Consider the following 21,020-nt stretch of genomic DNA (forward strand, 5'->3'; position numbering starts at 1 on the left):
TTTAAAAATAAAGCCTGAGTTTTAAATTAATTTTTAAACATCTAGATATGTCGTTACCTTTTACTGTTTTCAATTCGAGTTGGTTTTTCTAGATGGCTGTATTTTTTTGTTTGAAGTCCACCTCATTTCTATCTAGTTATTGAATATTTTTCCCCCAGAGCCTCCTGTTTTCATGGGAGATTATCATTCCAGTCGGATTGAGCCTCTAGGTGGCAATGCTGTTCTCAACTGCGAAGTTAGAGGAGACCCACTTCCAACAATCCAGTGGAGCAAAAAAGGAGTTGCTATTCAAATAAACAACCGAATCAGACAACTCGCCAATGGATCCCTTGCCATCTATGGCACAGTAGTGAGTCATAAATCTGTACTGATGCGACATGTGTACAGTGATTGAATTAATTCATTAATTATATAGGATTTATCTATCCCATTAGCATCCCACCCTTCATCTAGGTTGCTCAGGGAAGCTTGCATAACTGGAATAGCCCTAACTTCTTAACAAAAGAGACTATGGACTAAATATAAACTACAGTTTTATCCTTTGTAACTGGCATAACATCCCCTTTTTAAACTGCCATTCCTCCTAACAGCAAACTTGATGGTTCCATTACTGTGAATAGGGCAGTGACGACATATGGGTTTCAGCACACTTAAGTGACTTTCAAGATATACATAAAAATATAAACGTCTGTAAAAATATAAATATACAGGGTCGCCATAAGTTGGCTGCGACTTGACAGCACTTTCCAACATGACCATGGCACCATACAAGAGAAGATCAGTGAGCATTTCCACATCCCTTAATACTATGCGAATTCATTCCTGTTCCCTAATGCATAGGACTGATTTTTAGCCGCTGTGTTAATTGGTCACTAAGGTCATTTATGCAGGGGAAATTTGTGTTTGGTTTGCTGCACAGTTTTCTGCTCTGAATTCTCAAACATCATATGCATGAGAGCTCCCCCCCACCAAATTTCAGGAGTACCTTGTGATTAATTAGGCATCCCCAGTGAATCTTAGAGCTTCTGAGCCCCTCCCCCTGAAAACGCAGCCTTGTTGCACTTTACTTGGAGGAGGCGGGTCAGCTTGTAAAGGGACTACGTGTGCTTTTGCTGAGTATTCCTCCCAACCTGCCTTCCAACCTTTTCAGCGTCTTCTCGGTGTCTTCCTGCACATTGCATGACGGTTTAACTCCCTCTTTTGTGCTTTGCTTTGGGGGAAGGGGTTGGATGGGAGGGACAGACACATGGGAGGGAGAAGCCAAAATGGGCGTGGGGAGAGAAACCCGAAGTTAAGAGATATGCATGGAGATGGGGTGAATTTGCATCGTTCTTGCCTTGAAGCAGTATTTAAATCATGTCTGAAGGTCAGTAAAATCATTAATAATGCAAAGGAAGCCTTGAAGCAGTTTAGCAGGGACTGCGAAATAAATACCCCTGCACAAATGGCCTGAGTCTGGACTGATTACTCGTCTTGTAACACACTTGTTTGTTTTTCTTTAGAATGAAGATGCTGGAGAATATACATGTATAGCTTCAAATGATGCTGGTGTGGTGGAACACAGTGTGATGCTAACACTGCAGAGTGAGCCATAAAATTACGTTTTAATATTGGGGGCTGTAATTTTTACAGCTGGACATATTTACTGCATGCCAAATTGAGAACAAATGACATGCCAATGGCCACTTATTGGGCTTCATAACGCAGGCTGGAATGACATGCTATGTCAGCAAACATGGTTTGTCAACCCCGTATTTCTCAAATACCAGGAATGTGAATGTAACTACTTGACACTTTCCTTCCCTGCCACTTTCCCCCTACTTCTTGATTTCTTCCTCCCTCCCCATAGCTATCTTTTATATACCAAGAAATGGGCCTTTTTGTCCAAGTGGGAATATGTGGGAATATACAGTCAGAGGGTTGTCAAAATTCAGAAACATTTCGGCTTTATTTCTGGATATTGCTCAATGCTTGTGTATTACTGAGCACACCACAGGAGGAGTACGTGAAAAAAAGGAAGAGATCCTTTGCACTTAGTGATTTATTGCTATACTCAACAAACTGGGAACATTCCGTTTTTCTTAGGTGTGCCTGTTATTACAATTGAACCAGTAGAGGCCATTGTTGATGCTGGAACCACTGTAATGCTGAACTGCCAAGCCGCAGGAGAACCTCCTCCGACTGTTGAATGGTCTCGCCAAGGCTGGCCTCTCCTCAGTCAGGACCGAATGACCATTCTGACCAACGGCTCCTTGCGTATTGCAGTTGCGCAGAAAGAGGATACTTCTGAATATGAATGTGTGGCGAGGAACCTCATGGGCTCTGTCCTTGTCAAAGTACCTGTCGTTGTTCAAGGTTGGTGCTGAGAATTATGCTGCTTTTTCTTTCTGCCCAGTGAGGAGTTCTGGGTAACTCCAAATCTTGCCTCATGTCAAGCAAAGAAGTAGGGCCAATGATGAGAGACTACATTACTTATTTACATCTCTTGTGCTCTAGAACAGTAGTTTACAAACTGTGTTCCACATTGGTTCTTGTAGGTTATCCGGGCTGTGTAACCGTGGGAATTATTTAATTGACTTTCAGTTTGGCATTGTATCAGACAAATAATAAGGGGAAATACTGGAAACAAATTTTCATCTTGTAAAACCAGAGTGAAGTTGGCTCCAAATCAGCGCTTGGATTTGAAACTTCTTGGACAAATCAGTACTAAATTCACACAGATTTTAAATTCTGCAAATTTTAAAATGGTCACATTACAAATAGTTGAAAGGGTCAGAAATGCAGAAATGCACAAAACCTGGAAGTGCATCCTGTGATTGAGTCTGTGGGAGAAGGTGGGTGTTGTGCTGCAAGAAATAAATTTATTAAAAAACTGAAGGTTCTCACCTTCTTTGCATGGTTTGCAGCTCTGCATTGGTCTTCTTCCAGTCAATATCCACTGGATGAGATTATAGTATCACACGCCATGGGCTGGGGTGGGGTGGGTATTTGTTCCTGGGGGGAAGGGGGGAAACAAGGATGATTTGGCGCGATTGGGCACAGCACGGGCTGTCATTCAGCTCTCAGGCAACTTCCTGTGGCCCGTCCCAAAGGTTGGCCCATCACGGAATGGGTGGGGCATGCAGATGGGTGGGCTGCAGGCTTGTCTCAGGCAGGCAGCTCATTAGATTGCAATTCAATGGTGGGTTGTGCTGATATAATGGTTAAGACAATCAGCACTTTTTCCAGTTAACTTAATTTGGTTTTTAAAAAGAGAAGAAGAAATAAAATGCACATGCTTGACTATGAGATGAATACTGACTAAAATAAATGCAATTATTCTGCTGCAGTGCATGGTGGCTATTCTGAATGGCTGGAATGGCAGCCATGTAGTATAACATGTGGTCAAGGTATTCAGAAGAGGATCCGTTTGTGTAACAGTCCTCTCCCTGCAAATGGTGGACGACACTGTATGGAGACTGATTTTGAGATACACAATTGTCAGAACAAACCCTGTCCAGGTAAATTTTATTAAGTACCTTTCAGTGCAATCCTAAGAACACTTTCCTGGGAGTAAGTCCCAGTGAACAGAGCTGAGTAGGATTTTGAGTAGACGTACTTAGGATTTCTGTCTCAGTCTAGTAGTATGTAGCTATGTTGTGTATCAGGAACCCAGAACCCAGTTTTGTTCATATGAGCCACAACTGAAGGAAATATTTTGTTACAATAATCTCAGTCTGGGGTGTGTCCATACACTTTTATAGTAATGTCATGTTTCTTTCTCTGTTTTGTTTAGTGGATGGCAACTGGTCAGAGTGGGGTTCCTGGGAAGAGTGCTCTAAAACTTGTGGTCAAGGTAACAAGACAAGGACCAGAACTTGTAGTAACCCTCCAGCCCAACATGGTGGACGGTCATGTGATGGCAGTGCTGTGGAGGCAATCATGTGCAACATTAGGCCTTGTCCAGGTGAGAAGATAGAAAGTTCTTAGTGATGGGCATGTATCAGTCCTCGTACGGATTCCCTTCTGTTCTTTAGGACTAAATGTTTGCATTTCTTGCTCTCTAAAAGCAATCAACTGGTACAGATTACGAATTAGTGAATTACTCAAGGTCATAACAGAGAAACAGTAGTAGGGATAACAATGAAACTTAATTAGTAACCTAATAACCAAAATGTGTGAATCTTTTATATGCTACCTCTATTATTATTTTCTTACTGCCCCTAGTTTTATGGGAGACCACTTTATTGGTTTGTTTACTTGATTTCATAACCATAAAAGTGGTTATGTCTATCCAAAATAGACAGTTGAGAAAATAATTTTAAAACACAGTCATGGTTTGCAAATTTAAAAAATCAATATAATAATTCTCAGGCATCAGCATAATGCAAATTCAAGCTCCTAAATCAACTGATAAAAGAACCATCACTAAAACTAGCATTAAAAGGCAACATTAAAGACCTATATCAAGAGCTTGGCAGAGAAGAAAGGTCATAATTTAAAGTATATGATAGGTACGAATGCATGACTTTTCAGGGAATGTAAATTCTTGAATTTTTGACCACCACATAAAAGGCTTTGCTGCAAATAGATACCAATCTGGCATTTTCCAGTGGAACTGCTGGAATACTGGATCTATAGAATTATTTTTTTCTCACGCATCAAAAGAGTTTTTGGACCAACTGATATTACCATACTATCCTCAAGGGCAGCCCCACACAGAGTGCATTACCAAAGTCTAATCTAGAAGTAGCCAAACCATAGGTGCCAGTGGTAATGATGGGTGGAGTTGGCAAATCAGTTGGCACTGATAAAAGGCTGTCCTAGTCAGAGGTGTTATTTGAGATTCCAGAGGCATCAAGTTTCACCACAAACTTAATCTTCTATAGAGCTTTTAGCACCATTTAGAACAGACATTTCCCCAGCCATCTGATCTACCAAATCACTTACCATCATCAGCTCTGCCTTGAGCATCATATAGGTGGAAAAGGTAGCATGTAAACATAATAAATACATACAATTTCACCTTGTCTGGAGTGAGGTTCAGATAATTTACCCTCATCTAATCCATTATAGTTTCCAAACACTAGTTCACTTTGAGGAAAAGTGTATGTATGTATGTGTGAATGTAGGTATGTATAAAGATTTAAACACAAATTCAGTTTGTTTTCCTTGTAGTATCAGTGTTGTTCTAAGTATGAATAATGAGTTATTAAAGGCTACAGAAAGAAAGACATTAAAATCTGTTTGAAAATGTTAGGCTTGTTGAACACGTTTCTGAAGCAACAGCTGAACTTCATATTTGGATCATTTAATGTATGGCTATTATGAAGTGAACCTAATACAAGGCGCTGGGGTGGGATGAATTTTATTGGCAATACATAGACTGTGGGCATCTAAGGAGTTTTCTAACTTCTAACAATAATTTGCACAGAAAGCCAATTTTGCTGTTGTTAGACACTTTAACTGCAATGTCTTGTGTGTTTTCTAATTATTATTAAAAATCAATAAACATAATGGGTTGGATCCAAATTGCCATGAGTGGAGCCAAGTTCACAGAACAGGACTTTCCCACTTCTTCCTCCTGCTGCATTCCATGAGCCACCCTAAAACTGCTCCCAGGGATTAGGAGACCTCCAGAAGGAGCACGGGGGTATGATTTTAATGATTTCATGTTTTGTGATTTTATCTTTAAATTGTGAGCCACCTTGAGCCGGTCTCTCAAGAAGCAACGTATAAATATTTTAAAGAAATAAGTGCGGATCCACAGCAGGAAGGAAATAGTCAAACATCACACATGCACATCTTCTACTAAGGGAAGTGCAATTCTGCTAGTGCAATTCTGCTAGCCATTCTCTCAGCAACACAACTCCTGTGGATCCAACCCAATGTTTCTAAGAAAGAAAACAATGTTGCATTTAGACTTGAAAATCTGTCTCCTAGTTAACGGCGCTTGGGGTTCTTGGCTTCCTTGGGGACCTTGCAGTGAGACATGTGGCAAAGGTACTCACACCAGACTAAGATTATGCAATAACCCCCCTCCATCATTTGATGGCTCTTCCTGCAATGGACCTGATGCACAGATGCAGGTTTGCAGTGAACAAAACTGTCCCGGTAAGTTGCAAATTTTGTGCATTATTTATTTCTAGCACTCTGTCTTTTCAAGAAAGAGTTTTCGGTTCATTTTAAAAGATCATTCAATATAAGGACTCCCCCTCCCTTTAAAGCACAGAAGGTTTTAGAGAGCTGTGTTCATAGATGGGCTGCAAATGGATCAGGGTCTTATATTTGTGTGCAATAGCACTTCGACATCATTCTTCAGATTAAAAAGAAAGACATGGTTTGCTTTTTTCCATAAACTATGATGCAGAGGATCTGGAACAATCATGTTTTTGAAACTTTCATTTTATTTAAAAAGTCTGTGCTGATGGTGAACCTTAACCATATAACTGCATGCTTTTGCCTCTGCATCAATGACTATGATCAAAGACAGACAGATCAAATAATCAGAACATGTAGTAGCTGTTAAATTAAATGAAAAAATTACCTCCCCATTTACCTCACCATCAAATTAATAACAACATTTCAAAGAATCCAGTGGTGATGCTTTTTCTGAACCATGCCAAATTAGCATACTGGGAGAAGGGTTCGATATAGCCTTCTGTTTGATTGCTACTTTATATGTGTAGGGAGTTGTTGTTTTTCCATAGAGCAGCATTCAGAAAAGCACTAACTTGTGATTCTACTGAATTTATAGATGGGTCATAAAGAGCTGAATTCAATCTGGATGGTGTTCAGCTAGAGAGGATTCTTTTACTACCTGTGTGAGATCTTCCTGAGAGTGTTATTTCACTGTGTTTAAATGTAAAGTATCTGTACATGTACATTATTGTTGGATTGCCTGAGACACGTTCAGCTGCTTCGTCCATGCTTTTAATTGACTGATAATTTGTTTGTGTGAATGACCCATCACCAATAAAACACAGGGATGGAACTTTGATGTCATCCAATGAAACTTCAAATGTAATAAGTTTCAGTAGAAGCACTTTATGCATTCAGCTGCCAGCGGAAAGTGCTGAGTAACTTCACTGACAGCATGAACTTTTTATGGCTTTTTTCTATTATATTTTAGCATGGTTTTTATTGTTTTATTAGTAGAATTAAAATGTTTTATAGCTTATATTAAGTTGTCTTTGGGAAGTTGTTCATTGTACAGAGAAGTGACTAATGTAAATAAATAACTGTAATACCAATACTGAAGCAATGGAGAAATCAAGTGACATATTCATGTAGATTCTGACTTTCCATATGCTACTATTAGGGCAGCACACATGATTCTCTTGTCCTCCATTTTATCCTCATACAGGTTGAGTATCCCTTAACCAGACATCTGAAATCCAGACTGACCCAAAAACCGGATGTTTTGAGCCAGCATGCAGGCAGATCCGTGCCGCCCGCCCTCTCCTAACTTCAGAGGACCTGACTGAGATCCATTCTTCCCGGCCTCTCCAAAGTCGGGAGAGACCTGGTGGCATGGATCTGACTTCAGAGAGGACGGCTGGCACAGGTCTGAGTCAGATCCACACCGCCAGCCCTCTCTGGACTTTAGCCAGGGGAACCTGCCTACCTACCTGCTGGAGACATGAAGAGAGATAGCCACCTGGAGGGAGAAAGTGTCGCCCTCCCCTCTCCTGCCATGGCACTCTGGGAAAAGAGACAGGAAGGAGGAACATAAGCTATCATTTGTAAATTTGAAAGTGGAAGACCTTTACTCTTCTTCTGTAGATCAATGTAAAAAATATATATGGCCAAATTTATCTATGCTAGAGATAGGAGTTACACTCATTTTGATGCTCAGAGGACATGTTCTCCACTTGCCCTGGGCCTGCTATCGAAGGGTAATCTTCTTTCCTATATGGACTCTCTGGTTAGTCCAAAGTTATGTGGAATCTTTTTGCATTCAAGATTTAATTGCCCCTTTTCAATGGTTTTGCTGGGCCGTATGCTAAAGATCCCTTTTTCAGACCAGCTGTGTCCCTTCTCTCTTCAGTCAGTGGACTCCTTGGTACATATCCTTTTGCACTGTCCTTATGTATACCAACTTAGGCTAAAATTAATTATACCATGTTTTAACAAATGGTCCACATCTTCTCAAGCAACTTTGGAGCAAAAGGCTCAGTTCCTCTTAGAGGACGGACTCTGACCCTCAGCATACTTATTTTGTTGCTTGTTTTTGGGAGGCTGCAGAGGAGAGACGAAGGGAAATGTTTTTAGAGATGGGTCTTATTTAAGTTTTATGGTTTTATTTTTCAAGACCTCAGTCTAAGAACAGAGGGGAAGGAAGGAAGGAAAGGAAGGAAGGAGGGAAGGAAGACAGACAGACAGACAAATGAGAAATGGCGGGGCTATAAGGACGGGAGGGAGCCAGAGGAGATAAAAAAAGGGAAGCCAGCTTTCCTTCCAGAGAGGAGGAGACTACCACTAGCATGCCTATTCCAAAATCTAGAAAGATCCAAACTATGGAACACTTCTGGTTCGAAGCAGTCCGGTTAAGGGGTACTCAATCTGTACTAGGAACTCTGAAGGCTAGCTTGAGTGTGTGACTGGCCCAAGGTCACCCAGCAAGCTTCTGTGTCAGAGTGGGGATTCAAACCTGGGTCTCCCTAGTCTGAATCTGACATTCTAGCCACTGCACCACATCTGCTCTCATTATTTTTGCAGTCCACGGTGATTATATAGAATACAGATGGAACTAATGTCTCAGTGGTGGGAAGAGAGCAGGGTTTGGTGGGTATTAACCATGAGGGTTTGTAATAGATATACTCTTGTTCCAGTGAATGGCAAATGGGCTACATGGTCCAGCTGGACTGCGTGTACAGTATCCTGTGGAGGTGGCACTCGACAGAGAACAAGAGACTGCTCAGATCCACTTCCACAGTATGGCGGACACAAATGTGAAGGAAACGACATACAGATAGACTTCTGTAACAGTGATTTATGCCCTGGTAAGTACCTTTAGGTTTAGGGCCATGGGGTACTGAGGAGGTTTACAAAGCGGAGGCATTTTTTCATCTTTACTTGGTGCCGGACAGAAATCAAATCAAATGCTGGCCCTTGATAGCTACAATGCTGTATTTGGGGGTGGGGTGGGGTGGAACACTAATTTCTATAAAGTTCTCTGCTACCTGTTTCCAGCTCTTAGATGGGGTACAGAAATATGACTCAAATATGTTTCATTTATATACATACCTGAGCGTTTCCTTATATTGCTACATTTTAAGAGGTGGAAGAAGGAAGAGCGGGACTGCATACAGTTTTCAGGAGAATGATGCTAATTGGTTAGAGCATTCACTTTCTATAGCAGTGGCTGCAATAAGGTCACATAGTTCCTACTTTCACCAGCAAAATCTTTCCAAGGTGTATTACAGTAACATCATACAGTTTGACCCCAGAAATACTGTCAGTATTTCTAGCCACATTATTTACATACAAAAGGGGTGAAGCTACTTGCATGAAAAACATCTTAAATCTCCCACCCTGATGTAAAGTACATACAAATAGAAATACGAAGTGATACGTCTTCCATAATGCAGGTATTTTCTTTTGCAAGGGGAAAAATTATTCAGTTGGACTTCCCAATGTGTGCTGTGTCCTCGAGTTGTAAACATTACTGACTGAAAATGTTCTGTTTCAAGTTCATGGTAACTGGGGTCCCTGGAGCAATTGGGGAACTTGCAGCCGGACATGTAACGGTGGTCAAATGAGGAGATACCGGACTTGTGACAATCCTCGTCCATTCAATGGAGGAAGAGCCTGCACAGGAGCTGATACACAGATACAAAGATGTAATATACAGCTGTGTCCTGGTAAGTTACCTTGATACGTATAGGGCCACTACATGCACATGCGTGAGGCAATCAATCTTTTATTACGTTGAAAAATTTATGAAGATAAGCAGAGGTACAGACCCTTCAGAGAAGGTCCTCTTTAACTCTTTGTAAGCACCATCAGGCCTGACAGATCTGAAATGGTAACTTCTCTACCAGTGGGTAATCAGTCTTTTGGGGTCCAAACTGCACAATCACAGACCTATATCTTCAAATGTGGACTGTCCCAATTGTGTCTAAATGGGTTGTATCAAAAGGGTGTTGGCCATGGTGCTGATCTCTCCTTTCGCTTTTCATCTATCTTCTGTAGGTCCTCCTCTCAAGTTCCTTTTTTCCAACTGGGCTTCCTTTGACTATTGGAACTTTAGTAGGGAAAACATTATTGTGATGGATGGACTGTGGGATTACCATCCCTTCACCTGGTCTTTACGCACTTGGAATTATACCCTCACTTCCCAATGAGAGGGAACAGATCCATATCTGAAGACACATGTATGCAACCATCACATGTTCTTTGAGCCTTACAAACTCATGTTGCTTACTATTTTAGTAGGAGTCAGAGTCGAATCATTAAAAGGTACTGCAAGTACAGTTGCCATGTCCTCACTTGAAGTTCCTTGCAAGGCAGCAGTACAATTGGCCCCTTCACCTGTCTCACTAGTATTGTGGTCTTTAGACTTTCCAGACCTGGGAACCATCAGTAAGTAGGAGGGACCCATGAGCAGCAACCATGTGACATATGTATCATATGACTGGAGGGAGGAGGAGCCTGAGTTTCTGAACCTTCCTGTGTTAGATCTTCTCCAATACTGAATAACATCAGTTTGCCATTCTGCTGCTCCTTTCAACGAGCATGCAAAAAGAGGCGTGGTGTATAGCAACAGGTACTAAATGGCAACTCTGTAGAGGCTTGTCACCCACTAGATGGGATTCTCTGATTGCCATGGGGGTCCCAGCCCATTGCTCTAGCCCATCCCCTTCTAATACAAGTTAGCAAGTGGGATTCCAGCGCTAGCCCAAAGCATGATCCCTTTGCATGGGTACTGAGGGAGAGAGAGAGAGAGCTTTGCTTGTCTGCAAGAATGTTTATTTGGAGTTTTTAATTTTTCTCCTTCTTAGTCCCCTATACTTATTCTACCTCAGAGGAAATGAGACACCAAAGGCTTATTTTAAGTTAACAAGCAAGAAACAGAGATTTATTAAACCCTGTACAAGGGATGGTTTTGGAGGGGAAACTGTAGTTAGGAAGAGCATAGAACCAAAGCTAATTTTATAAGTTTAACTTCAGAGAAGGCATAGATCTTAGATGGTACAGAATTACAGTTCTTAAATTCAGTTCACAAATTCAGTTCAGTTCCCAGAACTTCTTATAGATGTTTCTATTCAGACTCTGCTGCCTAGCTAACAGGGAAGGTAGAGACCATACAATCTCTCTTCCCCAGAGAAGTATGGAGATTTCTCCTCACATCTCTCTTATAGTTCTCACTAAAGATATACCCCACCTTTGTGGCAGTATTCCCTAAACAACACCCTGTATTTGGAATATTTCCTTCTCAGAGCCTATTCCCTTTCAGTGACCTGAGAAAGGGCCCTTTTCCTTGCAATCTCTTTCTGTCACTCCACAGGATTTGTTTTACACCAACTTAGGCAAAACTGAACCCTCAAGTTCCCACAGACAAACACAGCTACTGAACACACAGGTTACCGATATCAGAATATATTTCTTTCCTCAGAACTGAGAGAGTGAGCTCCTTAACTCCACCCACTCCCTTTCTCTGAGCTTAATCATAGAGTTGGAAGGGACCACTAGGGTCATCTAGTCCAACCCCCTGCACAATGCAGGAATTTCAGAACTACCTCACACACACACACCCAGCGACCCCTACTCCATGCCCAGAAGATGGCCAAGATGGCCTCCCTGTCATGAACTGCCTAAGGTCATAGAATCGGCATTGCTGACAGATGGCCATATAGCCTCTGCTTAAAAACCTCCAGGGAAGATTAACTCTTTGTTCATCACAGCTACCTGTATCTTTTTGATAGTACCTATACATTTGTTGTTCCTTCATGTTGCTAAGTGTAAATGTCAGAAGCAATAGTGACATGTTTTTTTCTCAACCAAATCTGTATACTGGTTTACAGTGGATGGTAACTGGAGTCCATGGCAGCCCTGGAGTGCATGTTCTGCATCTTGTGGAAGAGGGGAGCAGACTCGTTCACGTCTGTGCAATAACCCATTCCCATCTGACAGTGGACGTCCATGCCCTGGAGACAGCTCACAGATATCCAGGTGTAACATCCTAACTTGTCCAGGTAGGCAGACCCAAGACTCACAATTGCAGAGAAACAAACAAGAAAATAAAAAAGAAATACTATTTATTCAACAATTGATAGAGCTGGCTTAGGATGTTCATAACTGGTCCATTCCATTTGCACATTCTCCAACTATCATGTCACATAGGATTAATGGAAATTGCAGAATTCTCACTTCTCCCAGGGCCCAAGGAGTATTTTGACATTCTGCCATGAACAGAGATTTTTTAAATCAAGGTAGCATCGCACAGGAATCTGATAATTTTTTGCAAGAGTTGAAGCGTTTCTTACTCTTCATTATTTATTTAATTTATTAGTTTCAGAGAGTAGCCATGTTTGTCTTCTGTAGAACAACTAGATTCAAGTCCAGTGGCACCTTAGAGACCAACAATTTTTTCAGGGTATAAACATTTGAGAGACAAAGCTCCCTTCACCAGATTAGAGTCAGAATGGAGATCTTTGAGTCCTTATATCCCAGTCAGAAGGTGGGAGAAGTCTGGCAAAGAAGGAACTCAGGATACAAAGGTACAATGCATATAGTAATCAGTTTGATTAGAGCGGAAGGTAAATGCTTGAGGATTTGGTTGTTATCCTGAGTCAGGTTTGTCTCTTCTTTCATGTCTGCAATCCAGGGAAGCTGACTGTGTTGAAAAGAAGAGCAGCTCTTGCTGCCTGCAAGGATGGGCCCTGTTGATAGGGAAAGGGGTAGATAGGTTGTTGCTACCACCATAGATTGGTGCATATGCTACCTCCTCTGCCGCAGAAATGGTGGACGGGAAAGTGCAATGCTGCCATTGGGGAGGATGAGGGTGCCACCACTGCTGCCAGGCAGATGTGGGGTACAAGGGGCCCCCCAGCTAGTAGTGGGGCCTGCAAATCCCCCAACCCCTAGAACTGGCTTGACTCCTTGAGATGTTGGGAAGCCACACCAAACTTTTAATGCCGTTAATTGTAATCAGGAACTCTTCTCATTCCCTTTTTAGATTCCTAATGAATGGTTACGATCCAGAATGTTTTTGAAGTACGCCTCAATGATTAAGATCAAATCAAAAATACAATAGCTGATATCATCATTTGTCTATTTTAGATATCTGTTTTATATGTATTCCAAACTCATTTTATTTCGGTATACTCTATTTTATCTATGACTATTGATATTTTATTATCTGATTAACCATGGAATATCCTGAATGACTCGCTATGCCAATAAAGGGTTTGAATTGAATTGAATTTAATGATGTTGGGAAGCCACTGCCAGAATAAACAGAAAGTGCTGAGCAGGGTAGTTCATTCCAAGTGGCTTCATATCATTAAAGCAGAGGAATTTCAGCAATACCGTGGCTAACTCCCAGTGTGTGTGTGTGTGGATTTGGTTCGGCTTTGCCGAACGCATACCCCTACTCAGAACACAAGCACTGGGAGTTAGCCACTGTATTGCTGAGCTTCCTCTGCTTTAAAGATATGAAGCCACCTTATCGGTATTCTTCTTTTTTTTCTCCTGAGCCCAGCATTCGGCTCTGCACCGCCTGCCACTTCCAAGACACATGTGGAGTTTGAAGGAGGCATGGACTTTTTCTGGGATTAATAGGCCTGAAGATTTTTTGATAAGAGCCGGGGGGTGGGGGACAGACCCATACTGGTATGGGGATTTAGCTTTTCCCATTTTTTTCCCCAAAAAATGTTGGGTCTATTAAACTTGAACCTGAAAAATACCAGGGGCGGGGAGGGGAGAAACTTGGCGCACATCCCTAGTTGTGAACATTTGGGTCATTGTTCTTGATGCCTGCCTTTCTAAAAGTAAGCAAATGAATCTCAGGAAAAGCATGTTAGTTAATTCTTACCTGTTCACCCTCTTAGAGAGCCTCTCTCAGTGTAGCTAGTACTGGGCTGGATGACCATTGGCCTGACTCTTTGTAAGACAGCTTTACAGATTAATTCAGTGATGAATTTGGAACTGGCACATTTCTGCAAATGAAATCGTTTATCATTTGGAAAGGCTGGAAGTAGTTAAATATGCAGTGTAATACAAGGGAAGTTACTTGTAGATCTACGTACCTGAAAGCATACAAATATGTAGAAATCTGATTAAATGTTATGAAAACATTTTTTAAAGCACACACACAGATGTCCCTGTTATTGGCAACACTTGCTATATTTTAAGTTGTTATTTCCTTAAATGTGGCACCAGAACACAGAAGTCTGATGTGTCAGTATGATTAATATAATCTGGTGTTCTGGCCAAGAGCCTAAACAAATAATTGCATAGTGCCTGCCTGAATTCCCCAAGTAGTTTGTTCTGTTTCTTTTTCTGCCATAATTTGTTGTGATAACAGCGGTTTGTGGAGTTAAACAATAATTGCTTTTTTCCCCGCTCCGAGATCTCCTTGTCTCATAAAACGGCTCTGGGTATGTTTCTGGGGATGTGTGTCTGGTAATGTCATCATTTAGGTGTGCTGTTTCATGTTATGTTTAGTTAATCTGAGAGGGTCCTCTGATCACACTACAGCTCTGAGCATGAGCAATCACACTTTTCCCCCTTCGAAATATTGCAAAGTAAGAGTTTTTATGGGTTTCCCTCCCCCCTTCCCTGGCAATAGGTGGGCCTCCACGTGCTAGAGGAAGTGTTATTGGCAACATTAATGATGTTGAGTTTGGAATAGCTTTCCTGAATGCCACCATAATAGATAGTCCAGATCTGGACACAAGAAGAATACAAGCCAAGATTACAAATATCCCTCGGAGCCTTGGTAAGTCTGTTTCTTTGGTACTTAGAGGTTTTCTTTAGGTTTGTCAAACTTCCACACATTTATACCATTGAAACAGTGATTTAGTGTTGGTAAGAATAGCCCAAATTAACCGGTTATGTACCACCTCTTTTGTTTATTTTGTGGGCACATCCTCACAAGCTCCTCTTATGTCTGAACATGACATGCAAAATTAGTTGTCTGAATGGCAAGGCATACACAGACCCAAAAATAAGACCAATGAAATGTGAGATTCTGAGTTGGTATGCAGTCACGGGGTACATGATCTTTGAAAAAGGTTATGATGAACGTGAATGCCCCCATGTTCTTGAATGGCAATAAGAAAACCTAGAGAGTAGACAAACTTCTCTTCAGAAAACTGATTTATGATTTGCATTGCAGGTGTCATAAAAATATTTGATTGGTTGTTGTTGGTAACTGTCCCAATCCTCATAGAGCACAGCCCTGGCTCTTATGCAAGAGGTCTGCCAGGCTCCTAAGCCCCACAACCTCAGTAGAGCATGTGTTTACCTCACCACAGGCTGTGTCCTTTGTAGTAGGAGACTACTTTACCTCACACCTCTCGCTTGCATACAAATGCCTTGGCTGGGCCAACTGGTCAGATGATCAAAACCCTTGCAGCTTCTACCTCTCAATGCCTCTTTCCCCACTGTGGCAGTGAAGGCATTTGAGGAGACTCCCTCCTCCCTGGAGAGTAGCCAGGGGGTCATCCCAACTATTCCTGGTTGCCTCAGGAATAGCTGGGGCAGTTTCTCTGAGGTTCTTGGAGGCTGCATGCCATAGTAACAAAAGAGTAAGTTTATAAAATTGTCAAGTGATGCTCTAAACTACTTTGGAGGCCTTCTGGAAGGCAAAGTGGAAATAGTTGTTTTGCTTATGCCTTTTTTTTTATGGGGGGGCATCCAGGTCCAGTGATGAAAGCACTAGTTTCTATTATAAGTCCTATTTATTGGACAACTGCCAAGGAAACTGGAGAGGCTTTGAACGGATTCTCACTTACCAATGCTGTTTTCAAGAGAGAGACGCAAGTGGAATTTGCAACAGGTTAGTTAAAAATGAGAATCAGCTTTCCACTTTGCATGGCTAATGAAAAGGTTTGTTCAAAACCTTTTACTATTTATTAAGTTTGGGGCACTCTGCCTTCGGGTGCACATCAGAAGGGGCAGGGATAGTGGTGGAAGGAAGATCATACCTGCCTCTTACTTCTGAGCACCATCAAACTGTAAGAGTTTGCGTACAGACCAAGAAATAGATTTTAAAAACAAAATTTCAACATTTTTGGATTAAAGTCTTCTTGTAACTACTGTCGCCTGTTCACTCCAAGAGTGCGGCTTTTAAAAAGTGTAAATGAAAATTTAAATGGTTCACTGCTTAATTAATTTCAAATCCAGGGTTGCTTATGGAAAATCTGCTTGACCCATTAGAACTATTCTTATGATTCTCAGGGGAAATCTTACGAATGACTCACATCGCTCGTGGCTTGGACTCGGATGGTTCTTTGCTCTTAGATGTGGTTGTCAGCGGCTACATACTACAGCTACAGTCTTCCGTTGAAGTGAATGTAAAGGTAAATTAGAAATTGCTGCAGTCCTTAACCTTTAGGATTTAGCTTCATACACGCAGTGATCCTGAGTTGCTTGCATTATATCCTGGTCATATAAGAGATATCACATAAGGGGAAGAAGAACTGGAGGCATGAATTTGGTGTAGTGGTTAGGAGCAGTGGACTCTAATCTGGAGAATCGGATTTGATTCCCCCCTCCTCCACATGAGCAGCGGACTCTAATCTGGTGAACTGGGTTGGTTTCCCCACTCCTACACATGAAGCCAGCTGGGTGACCTTGGGCTAGTCACAGTTCTCTTAGAGCTCTCTCAGCCCTACCTACCTCACAAGGTGTCTGTTGTGGGGAGGGGAAGGAAAGGAGATTGTAAGCCAGTTTGATTCTCCATAAAAGGTAGAGAAAATCGGCATATAGAAACCAACTCTTCTTTTTCTTTTGTTCCATTCTGAGGCCAACTGATCCTCCTTTTGGAGTCAAAAGACCGAAAGAATTAAACTTTGTCCTACTACATTAATTGCAAGCATTTTAAAGGAATTGTATACTGATTGTGTATTCCTGCATATTAGACATGATGTGTTGGAAACCTGGGGAGTGTCCCAGTGTCCCGTTAATGTCCTCTGAAGTTGTGATTTTCATTTCAGGATTATACAGAAGATTACATTCAGACAGGACCTGGTCAGCTTTATGCTTACTCTACGCGGCTGTTCACCACAGACGGAGTTAGTGTCCCTTATACATGGAACCATACCATTACATATGATCAGGATCGTGGAAGAATGCCCTTCTTGGTGGAAACACTCCAAGCATCCTCAATTGAAACAGAATATAATCCCCTGGAAGAAGCTCTAACTTTTAAAATCCGAGCTTCAATTGCAAAAGGTATTTGGGGCAAACAGTGCCTTTAAGGTTTGTAAAGAAATGTGCCTTTGATGTCACAACCTCTGAAGTGGATTGCATCTTAAAAATCTTAAAGATGAGGCTATTGATTTAGATTTCAAGTGAGCCCCTTACATCAGAATCAATGGACATGATGTGAATCCTTTAAAAACTACTAAACCCATTAAAAGATTCGTTTGTTAAAGCTCAATCAAAGAAAAGGTTTTACTCAGCTTCCAAAAGATGCTCAAGGTTGGTCTTTAGCATGTTTCCAGGGAAAGGAATTTCCATATCTGTGACGCATCCATTTAAAATATTTAGATAATTAGGATATATGGGGGTCAATGAACCCCCTCCCCAGCTTTAAGTACAGTAAACGTAACACAGTACTCTAGGTGAGGTCTAACTATAGCAGAGTAAAGTGATACCATCGCTTCTCTTGATCTGGACACTATACTTCTGTTGATACAGCCCAAAATCGTATTTGCCTTTTTAGCTACTGCATCACACTGCTGACTCATATTCAGTGTATAATCAACTAGGACCCCTAGATCGTTTTCTCACATACTACTGCCAAGACAAGTCTCCCCCATTCTATAATTATTTGATTTTTTTCTACCTAAATGCAGAACTTTACATTTATCTCTATTAATATTCACTTTATTAGTTTTAGCCCAGTATTCCAGCCTGTCAAGATCATCCTGTATCCTGGCTCTGTCTTCTACCATATTTGCTACCCCTCCCAATTTAGAATCCTCTGCAAATTTAATAAGCATCCCCTCTATTTCTTCATCCAAATCATTTATAAAGATGTTGAATAACATAGGGCCCAGAACAAATCCCTGAGGCACTCCACTTGTCACTCCTCTCCAAGAGGATGGGGAACCATTAACAAGCATCCTTTGGGTGTGATATGCCAACCAGTTACAAATCCACCTAACAGTAATAGAATCTAAACCACATTGTACCCAAATTTTCAACAAGAATATTATGTGGAACCTTATCAAAAGCCTTACTGAAATCAAGATAAACTATGTCCACAGGATTCCCCTGACAGAGCCGCCTTCAAGAAAGATAAACTTAGTCTGTCAATTTGGAGTAAATTTCAACAATTGGAACGGGTTGCCAACTTCCAGGACCATATTTCCTGGAATTTCAGCTTATCTCCAGACTACAGAGATCAGTTTCCCCAGAGAAAATGACTGCTTTGGAGGGTGGCATTATATCTTGCTGAGATCCCTCCCCTCCCCAAACACTGCCTTTCCCAGGCTCTACTCCCAAATCTCCAGGAATTCCCCAACCTGGAGTTTGCTACTTTAGGAACATAAAATATATTTAGTCTCTAGTATGAAAGTTTGCATATTTTGCAGTAGGAAAACTGTTCCGTTTCAGTTTAAGCTAATAAAGACAAAAGGCCTCATACAAGGCCAGCATGACACATAAGCTTATTTTTCATTTGGGGCTGACTGGTTTCCATTAAGAACACACCTTGGGGAGGAGCTGTGGCTCAGTGGTAGAGCATCTGCTCAGCATGCAGAAGGTCCCAGGTTCAATCCCCAGCATCTCCAGTTAAAGGGACTAGACAAGTAGGTGATGTGAAAGACCCCTGCTTGAGACCCTGGAGAGCCGCTGCCAGTCTAAGTCGACAATACTGGCTTTGATGGTCCAAAGGTCTGATTCAGTATAAGGCAGCTTCATGTGTTCATCTTGTACGCCTTGAAAGCAGTACATTTTTGCATAAATGTTTGGTTTTGGGTGGGAAACTTTTCAACTAAGAGGCACAGGGGTCCAATGAAGAGTTTCTGAAAAGGCACATGATAATCATATTCCATTAAACTGAATAACCTTTGACTTCCTTTATCCCCAGGAGAACATAGTAACCAATGTCCAAATGGGTTTGGTTTGGACTCTACTGGCCCCTATTGTTCAGGTAAGAGAATGGCTGGTCATTTAACTAAATACTCAGAATGCTATGTTGCCCCTCTGCAGATGCGAAACTTCTTGCTCAACAAGGCCCTGTGGAGCACACATTCCCCTTCCCACTTCCTTGTCTGCCCCCTTTGGCTTTTCATGAGTGGGAGAGTACTTAGTTACGACTGGTGGGTATATTGCTCATAAATAATTGTCTTGTTCAGAAACTACTGCTGTTGACCATCCAACTGTTGAAGGACTGGAAGAATATCAAACTATGCACTTAGAACTTATGAAAGTTTAGCAGTATAATTGAATCCTGTTCTGGCCTTTTGATACTTGGAGGAGGTCAGTGCATGTCAAAATGCTTTTCTAGAACTATAAGAACACCTAATTATATCCTTAATGCTGTATATGGAACACTTATATATTAAACTATATCATGAGAATGACAAACTAACTTTATTTCGGATTGTGTCTATTGTTAGATGAAGATGAATGTACATCCCAAAATCCATGTTCCCACACATGCCACAATGCAATCGGAACCTATTATTGCTCATGTCCCAAAGGCCTTACCATATCTGCAGATGGAAGAACATGCCAAGGTAAGCATCATTTTAGATTTCAAACTGTAACCAGATTAAAGGTTAATTAGAATCCACAAACACAATGGTCAGAATCCAACCCTAATTTAAGATAACTAGAATCAGCTACTGGCTTAACACTGGATCGAAGTTTCTGGCTATATTTGTGCGCTGTACTATGTATTTCTGTAATCCATGTTATAATGATTTATGACCATACTTATGACATCCACTTTATTACAGACATTGATGAATGTGCCTTAGGGAGACATTCCTGCCAGGCTGGCCAAGACTGTGAGAATGTCATTGCATCCTATCGCTGTGTGGTTAGATGTGGAATTGGCTTCAGAAGAACTTCAGATGGTCTTAGTTGTCAAGGTGTGGAGATTACTTTAATCTGACAACAATAATTATTCAGTGACAAGAGGTTACTGACATGTATGGCCCAAGCTAGCCTGATCTCATCCGATCTCAGAAGCTAAGCCAGGTTGGCCCTGGTTATTGTTTGGATGGGAGACCACCAAGGAAATCCAGTGTTGCTACACAGAGGCAGCCAATTAAAATGACTACAATGAGTCTCTTGCCTTGAAAATCTATAGGGTCACTGTAAGTTGGCTGTGACTCCTCCCTCTCCTCCTTCCCCCCTTACTTACCTAAGGGCTATCAGATCCAGGCTACCTGCTGGCTCCCAGCTCCTCAAGGAGGTAGGAGCCAGCAAGAAGCACCTATCTGAACCCCAGGGGGGTGAGATCCACACTGCCTGCTGGCAAGCTGCATGGACCTGAACCCCAGGGGGACTAGATTCGCACTGCTTGCCGGCTTCTGCCTCCTTGTAGAGGTGGGAGCCGCAAGCAGCGGGGATCTGAAACCCCCCCCCCAGTGGTGCAGAACTGGATGCTGGGTTCCACAGAGCCCAGCGCTGAGCTCCGAGCCGTGTATTTTTCGGGTTTAAGTTTAATAAATCTGAAAAATTTCAAATTTTTCAAAAAGCCAAATCCATTGCATTTGGCTTTTCAGATTTTTGGGGGAAATTTCCAGGTTTATTTAGTTTAAACCCCCCCCCCCAAAAAAAATCACAAAAATACAGCTGCACAGTCTAGTGAAAAGTCTGCTGGCTTTCCCCAGAAGAGTGAGAATCAG

At 41.6% G+C, this 21,020-nt stretch overlaps 1 protein-coding gene across 1 annotated transcript in view; it reads left to right on the forward strand.

Moving 5' to 3' along the window:
• HMCN1 (hemicentin 1) overlaps positions 1–21,020 on the forward strand; it is a 291,307-nt gene that overhangs the window by 255,957 nt on the left and 14,330 nt on the right. The window contains exons 85-100 of the mRNA XM_056867441.1: positions 159–349; positions 1,503–1,584; positions 2,086–2,355; positions 3,330–3,500; positions 3,776–3,946; positions 5,923–6,093; positions 8,814–8,984; positions 9,675–9,845; positions 12,009–12,179; positions 14,777–14,926; positions 15,851–15,988; positions 16,390–16,511; positions 17,148–17,385; positions 19,250–19,312; positions 19,782–19,901; positions 20,124–20,258. Coding sequence (XP_056723419.1) covers positions 159–349; positions 1,503–1,584; positions 2,086–2,355; positions 3,330–3,500; positions 3,776–3,946; positions 5,923–6,093; positions 8,814–8,984; positions 9,675–9,845; positions 12,009–12,179; positions 14,777–14,926; positions 15,851–15,988; positions 16,390–16,511; positions 17,148–17,385; positions 19,250–19,312; positions 19,782–19,901; positions 20,124–20,258 — 2,535 coding nt within the window. The remainder of the gene's footprint in view (positions 1–158; positions 350–1,502; positions 1,585–2,085; positions 2,356–3,329; positions 3,501–3,775; positions 3,947–5,922; positions 6,094–8,813; positions 8,985–9,674; positions 9,846–12,008; positions 12,180–14,776; positions 14,927–15,850; positions 15,989–16,389; positions 16,512–17,147; positions 17,386–19,249; positions 19,313–19,781; positions 19,902–20,123; positions 20,259–21,020) is intronic.

This window comes from Euleptes europaea, chromosome 2 (genome assembly GCF_029931775.1).
Source record: "Euleptes europaea isolate rEulEur1 chromosome 2, rEulEur1.hap1, whole genome shotgun sequence".
Taxonomy (NCBI): Eukaryota; Metazoa; Chordata; class Lepidosauria; order Squamata; family Sphaerodactylidae; genus Euleptes; species Euleptes europaea.